We start from the raw sequence: 7,232 nt of genomic DNA on the forward strand, positions 1-7,232 counted from the left end.
AGGTCAAAAGTTCAGGTAAGTCATCACTTGAACTTGAAACAAAAGATCTATAATTCACTTCAGATAAATGTACTCTCAGAGATTTTAAAACAACACTAAGACTGTTATTTAACTAACACATTTTAAATTCTCTCATACAAAGACTATTGATGAGGGACAGCATGAACTAACTTGGACTCTTTAGATCTCATCATATTCCACATTTTGCTGTTTTATTGACTAATTTCACAAAATTTGATAATGTATCATTTTCAGCATGTACTTCATTTCAGTCTAGCTGAATTTCATTGTCTATTTTTGAAATTATCTTGGGGTTGTATTTTATACTTTAATAAGATCCATAATACTGCAGTATCTCATCATCCCAAGTTAATTCCTCTGCTACGTTTTGTGTTCCTGTGATATTTTCTTTTGGTATTTTATGTGACCAAGTGCCTGAGATGTGTGGAAATGCACCACAAAAGCTTCCTTTCCTGAAAAGATCATCTTATATTTAGGTCAACCTGAGTCTCACAAGAACACAAAAATTACAGTGGGTATTTACTGCAGGTATTGTATCAGTAAAATGATCGTTTTGAATTTCCTCAGCTTTATAATCACAAATTCACATATCCTATCAGTGATCATTATTTATGTTTAAAGTATACATCTTTAATTTGGGTGTTTGCGCATCAGGGTTTCCATCTTGTAGTGAAAAAAATTCCTATGCCACACACCTTGACACACCCTGCAGAGCTTGTCTAACCAGCTTGGAATGCGGTACTGGTTAGAATGGGAGGGAACATCACATACACAAAGAAAAACTGTGTGGGCAGAAAAATTGTATGAACCATTGGCTGAGGTTCAGGGTTTAGTCCAAGCAAGAAAGTCCAGGTAAGAGCTTCCTGAATATGTAGTTATGTGTGATTTAGCTTTTCATGATCATCTTGAAAGAAAGTCTTCCAAACGTCTGAGCTTATGAGCGTGGTCTCTTTTATGGTACAGTGTACTGTATGTCTGAAGTATGTGTGTTGGTATGTGTGCCTGGAGGAGGGCTGATCTCAAATCTCAAATATCCTGTTATATTATATATATTATATACATGTTGTATAAGAAGCAGCTATTTTATATTCAAATTATAATGCTAACACTAATGTTCAACAAATACTGTGGCTGTAGTCTAAAGTACAGTGATATCCAAGACTTACTGTAGTTCACCTTAATCAAGCTGGATGTTGGTTTGATTCATCATTGTTAACTTCATCTGTAGCTGAGTTTGCAGTTTATGGTTTTATTGTGAAACTGATGTCTGGTGTCACAGATGGCACCGAGAACAGCTGCGGGCACCTCCAGAGCTCCCAGGAGAAGGTTCTGGTGGCAGCTGAGACGGCGATGGAGAATGCTTGGTGTGTTCGAGATCAACCCAGACCACGAGTTCTACCATCTGACATCAATGATAAAAGATGGCTTGCATACTTTAACTCAGGCCACCCCAGACACGCCAGACCAGGTGAACGTTATTATCATTTAAAGCCAGTGGTTGGTTTGTAGCATGAAACACTGCCGATATAATTTCACTCACAAACTTTGACCTTTTGAACAGGATACGCTGACAGCAGAACATTTCAAAGCAGAGGAAACTCAAACCCATGAGGCAAGTGTTCATTTTCACATTATTTTAATAACACAGCAATTTCTAAAGGTTTAACATGTTTTCAGACCTGGATACGTGGTCAGTTATGATCATAGCCATACTTTTATTGTTCTACAAGCTCCTGTAAAGCAAATTAAAGCAAATACTATGATATATTCAAGGCTTCTGCTTAATCCTTATCTTCTAGGGGTTTGAGATAAAGATGTTTGCAGCACCAGTGTTTGCTAAACTGAGGCATTCATTGGACATCACAGAAGAGGAATATATGAATTCTCTCTGCTTAGGTGGCTGCTACCTCCAGTTTGTAAGCAACTCCAAAAGCAAGGCAGATTTCTTCATCACGTGAGCATAATCCTGTGTCACACACAGACAACTTTTCCCTTTACCTTCTTTTATCCTGACTGTCCAGTTCCAGCATTTAAGGACAATGTAGTGAGGTGAAAACAATAAGTGGTTCACATACCGTGCATGGTACTTCCAGAAAAGGCCAACATTGACCACAGTATTCATATATTTAGCATTCATCTTATATGCAGGGGGGGAAAGAAATGTTGAACAAGTTTTAAAAAATTGGAGGAACCTTTTTTTTTAATTTCCCGTCCCAACCAGTCTGTGCTGGTCCAGTTTGAAAACCTTGTACCTGCCCCATATCCACAAAGGTCACCACCACAACTGACTGGCTAGTGGGTAGTACAGACAAAAGTGAAATGTTGGCACTGGATATGAAAAAAGGCTTTGTCATCTATCATATTCTGGGGTTAGTCAAACATTTACTCTCTTGTCAGGTGGTCAGGTTGTGTTTGGTTTTAGGAATGACAAGAGGTTCTTCCTGAAGACCCAGAGCAGACGTGAGGTCCGGTTTCTCCTGTCAAATCTGCAGGCATACGTGGACCACTTGGAGAAATATCCTCATTCACTGATGGTTAGGTTTCTAGGTAAGAGTGGCTGCAGATTTACACCATTCTGCCATGATAAATTCTGCTGCAGGATGCTGTAATTGTTGAGCATTCAAAAAAACAAAAAACTGCTTGTTCAGAGAAAAGGAACTATTTGTATCCTGTGGTTCCCAAACTTTGGCTGTCAAGTTAGCTTTTGTGCGTGAAAATATCTTTTAGCAACCCTTCACCTCCCAAAATACGCCCCATAACACACAAACACATCCAAACATGTTTGCAGGGCCTCTTATATAGAAAATGTAAAAATACTCTTTTATGATCGGTATTTTGTTTAACATGGCATGGTATTTTTTCACATAAAAAGTGAAAAAAAAATCAAAATCTGTGGCATTAAGCACATCTGTGCTTACTTCCTCATTGAAAAATTTGGATCAGGCCTGATTTGAACCTCAGTCAGACCCAGACTCAGGAGTCTTTGAGGAGTTTGTTGTACACGGCAATCGGCAACTAGAAGATGCATCAGAACAAGTTTTACAGTCAGTAGTGACACCTCATCGAAAATGAAGACCACCCCTGCTATTGTCAGAAGAAATTATTTAATTTTTTAAGCAGAGACAAATCAGAGGCTCAATCAGTGACAATTATGGTGGAATATGTAAAGAGGGGAAACTCAGTCTACATGACAAAAACTGAAGAACGCGGTGCTCACTCCTGTGTGTTGAAACTTCTAGAAGCTATTCTCCCTTGAAAGTACTTCCCTTTTGTTATGTTAATATTAACATGCCACACTACAAGCTGGTTAGGGAAATTATTTCAATACAGTCAAGAAACATCTACTGTTGAAAGAAGAATACTTGCATTATTGTGTCCATTCAGAATATGGGTCATGCTAACTTTGCACTTGTGCCTGCAAAACAACGTACATCAAGGCCAGCACTGCAAACCTCCTGAACCTTTCCAAATGCACTTCAGTTTTACATCAAACATTTTAAAGGTTTGTCTTGCAAAAAATTAGGTATAGCTCCTGTAAGTTAACTGCAAAGGGATCTACTTCTGTTGCAGCTTGTCACTTTCTAAGACAATACAAAGACCATTGTCAGTTTGTTACTGTTACATGGGACTTGAGACCTAGTTCAGGCTGGTTGCTCAGCTCTTGGACTCCAGCAAGACCTCAAGCAAGTGCTTTGTCCTTCATCATAAGAATCATGTCAATTCAATTCAATTTTATATGTATAGTGCCATGTCATAATATACATTATCTCAAGGAATTTAACAAGGTAAGGTCAAGACCTTACATAATTATGGAGAGGAACCCAACAGTTCCAAGCAAGCACTTGGCAAAAACCAACCATAATGTAATGCACTCAAGTCCTGTTGACATGAACAATTTCACTTTTTTTAGAGTGGAAATTAAAAAGCTTTTGTTGATTATGACCTTGAAAGAAAAAAAATACACATGATATAATAATATGAATATATCATATGAATCCTTCGTTCTACTTTCCAGGGGTCTACAGGATAGTTATTCCAAATCAAATAAAGGTATTTCATCAACATAATAGCCAGTAAGTCATTATATCCATTATATCCTTACAAAACCAGTAGTTACAATGCAGACTTGTCTGTTTGCTCTCCAGAAGTACTTCATTGTGATGCAGAGTGTGTTTTACCCTGATGAGAGGATCAATGTTAGGTACAGTATCTATGTTTTCCTCATGCTTTATGTTGTGGATTTCTGATGTATTTTGTGGTTGTATAAAGAGACATTTTTGTTGCACAGATATGACATCAAAGGCTGTGAGGTGGGTAGATGGACTAACCCTGACACAGAGGGAAAACAGATAATCAAAGTGCTGAAGGACAATAACTTTGAAGGACAATACATTGCATTAGGTAAGTGTCCTCCCCCCTACACTTACTCACTCTCCTAATTTCTGTAGTCACATGAATGAGCAGAGTTTCTATTTCACCTGCGGAACAAAACTGAGCTACATGCAAGGGTAGTGTAAGGGCTCACTAAACAGACATGTTTATGTGTTTGCTGTAGGTCAAGAGAAATCCTGGTTTGCCAAACAAGTGAAAGTGGATACCGCCTTTCTTCAAGGGCTTAATGTGCTGGACTATAGTCTCCTGCTGGCCCAACAGCCTCTGCATCAGGACGAGCTGGATGGAAAACATTCATTGGCAAATCTTGTTGTTCGTGCCACAAAGTAGGTTTTATATATCCTTTGAGCAAGTAGAAACTCAATTGTTGTGTAGGGGAGACAGCTGGCCTGCAAACTTCAAAATTGACTTACCAACATCTCTAATGCTCACCAATTAACTGTTGCAGGTCACCCACTTTTTGAAAATGCTCAGAGCCCAATTCACAGTCCATGTACAATAAAGAAAAATAGACTTCAAGAGAAAAGAAAAAAAAGCGTTTTAGCGTCACTGAATCGGTGGCATGGCAAGAGTATAGAGGATGGACAGTGAAAGAAGCGCAATATTAATTCAAAAGTGAGGTTGATTAATCCCTTGCAATCATCTGTTCAAGCACCTGCAACATCTGTCCTCAAAGGTTTTTTTTTTTTTTTGTGGATCACTGTTACACTTCTCACCGCTTGTTTATGGAAGCCAGCAGCTCTCTGGTCCGTTCTCACCTCCATGTCCGATGTCATAAAACACCTGCAGGAGAAGCTCTCCCACAGTAAGGACACAATACATACAACCTCAGAGAAAATATCAACATCTTAAGTTACCACTTCTTGTGGTCGCCCCAGATAGCAAACCACCACACAACCTGGCGTACCGGAGGGCAACTTTAAATCACCTAGAGGTTCCACAGTTCTTTGGCGTTTAAAGAGCAGGTCTATGAGAAACTCCAATGTCCAGCATTTTGGAGGCTGGATGATATTCCTGACACACTACAATACCAAGAAAGGTATGAAGATTTTCTGGCTCTCCACTCAGAAATAAGCAGCTCACTGCCACCCTATGCTTCATGTGACTGGTGGGATGTGACCTGCCAAAAAATCTCAATCTGGGAAGAATTCAAGTCTGTGCTGCTTTGCTGTCAGAGGATTATGAAGATAGGGTATCAATCACTCGCCAAGAGCTGGAAACCAAACACTGAAGAAGAAGAGATCATCAAGCTGATTTTGAATAACATCAACCTTCAACTGGCTGGTCAGCTGAGAAGTAGCAGTTACCTCTGTTAATGGACTGATGCGCCTTAGTTAACAACTGGAGAAGGACAGTGAGAATCAGCTTGTGCATGTTGGCCTTGCTTCGGTTAATGTTCAGTGTGTAGGGTGTAAGTGTGATTAAGTTTGCATCCATCGACAAAATCTTACATGCTTGGAGAGAGACCTGGCTGGCACAACAACTTAACAAAAGTAAAATATACAAAGTATACAAAAATATACAAAATACAATACAAAAAGTCAAATCGTCACAAAATCAGAATTAGTCTGATCTTATTTGCTTAGAGTTGGCTTTATGGAAAAAGATGAATCCTGGTTCAGTTAGACTCATTCAAGACAAGCGTTTCTCAATAAGCTCTGCTTTTCTCAGCAACTTTATGAATCTGTGAGTCCTTTTTGTCTCTCCTATAGGTCAGTGGACTTGGATGCTGATTCCACAGCATCAGACCCCTCCACTGTTCCACTACTGGAAGAGACCCTGGGTGATGTGGCAGCAGACACCACAGACTGTGGGCCAGGCCAACCACAGGCAGCAGCTGAGGGCACAAGTGAAGAAGGGATACCCCTCCAGGAAATAACCTGCCCTGCAAAAGAAACCAGGACTGACTCAATTCTGCAAGAATTCCACGAGCATCACCACAGACTACTGCCCAACTGCAAAAATGCCATTCACGTGATTGATGGGCCAGACCTCCGCTACTTTGTGGGCATTGTAGACATTTTTACTGTCTACAACTGGAAGAAAAGACTGGAGAACCTGTGGAAAAGCCTCCGCTACCCAGGCAGGGCTTTTTCCACAATTAGACCCACCAAGTACGCACATAGGTTCAGCCAGTGGATACAGGACCACACTCAGTGACAAAATGCAGACAACATTCATCTCCAAGAAACACAGAGGTTACTGTATGACGGGGTGACTCATGTCAGGTTTCATTTTGCAGGAGCAGCTCACGTCTCTGAAGTGTGAAATTCATTCTGAATATACTGTATATACTGTAAATAGCTACAATACAATTTTCTTCCTGCTAATAAGGTGTTCACTATTCAGAAGATGCATACAAAGTGAGGACGTGTGCTTTGTACAAGCATGTGTGAGTAAAATACACACAGAAATGATGCTTCACACAAAACAAAACACCACCCATCAGCTTCCAGTGGACATCTGGGGGACAGGTGTAACTAGTCAAGAGACTCTGGTCATGTTTGTGCAGAAGTATCTCTCTGTGTAATTTCAGGGACTTTCAGGGAATATAGACAAATACTAGGGGAGAACAGGGTAGTGCAGGGGCTGAGGACGTACTATTTTTTTGTTATGCACTATTTTTTGTTGTACCATGTGAAATGCACATAAAAACAACTTTTAATACCTTTAAAGCTCCAGTGGGTGAAGTTATTCACAACTGTTGAATGTATAAAGTTATTTTATATCCAGTCAGTTATATACCTGCAGTCATCGTACAGCACCGGGTACTGTTTGTAAGTGACACCAGTGGCAGTTTCATAACTGGTGTGTCAGAA

The 7,232-nt window shown here is 39.9% G+C and overlaps 1 protein-coding gene across 2 annotated transcripts; it reads left to right on the forward strand.

The window, feature by feature from the left end:
- The first annotated feature begins 777 nt into the window (after positions 1-777).
- On the forward strand, positions 778-7,082 carry LOC139623579 (phosphatidylinositol 4-phosphate 5-kinase-like protein 1). Of its 2 annotated transcripts, none has more exons than XM_071481898.1 (10): positions 778-873; positions 1,301-1,489; positions 1,583-1,633; positions 1,821-1,975; positions 2,444-2,568; positions 4,037-4,071; positions 4,167-4,222; positions 4,310-4,422; positions 4,577-4,739; positions 6,126-7,082. In XM_071481898.1, the coding sequence occupies exons 2-10, from the start codon at positions 1,301-1,303 to the stop codon at positions 6,571-6,573; spliced, it is 1,335 nt and encodes a 444-aa protein (XP_071337999.1). In that variant the 5' UTR covers positions 778-873; the 3' UTR covers positions 6,574-7,082. The 2 variants fall into 2 exon arrangements, with proteins under 2 accessions (XP_071337999.1, XP_071337998.1); XM_071481897.1 differs by having other exon boundaries at positions 861-978.
- The last annotated feature ends 150 nt before the right edge of the window (positions 7,083-7,232 follow it).

The sequence above is a fragment of the Trachinotus anak genome, unplaced genomic scaffold, assembly GCF_046630095.1.
Source record: "Trachinotus anak isolate AG129_WGS33_773 ecotype Australia unplaced genomic scaffold, CSIRO_AGI_Tana_v1 ptg000008l, whole genome shotgun sequence".
NCBI lineage: Eukaryota > Metazoa > Chordata > Actinopteri > Carangiformes > Carangidae > Trachinotus > Trachinotus anak.

Bases quoted from the DNA above. Each gene is read 5' to 3' on its own strand.
- LOC139623579 (XM_071481897.1), top strand. From the start codon at position 958: ATGAGCGTGGTCTCTTTTATG. The intron at 1,490-1,582 runs GTGAACGTTATT...CCTTTTGAACAG, and splicing joins CCCCAGACACGCCAGACCAG to GATACGCTGACAGCAGAACA. The intron at 4,423-4,576 runs GTAAGTGTCCTC...TGTTTGCTGTAG, and splicing joins AGGACAATACATTGCATTAG to GTCAAGAGAAATCCTGGTTT.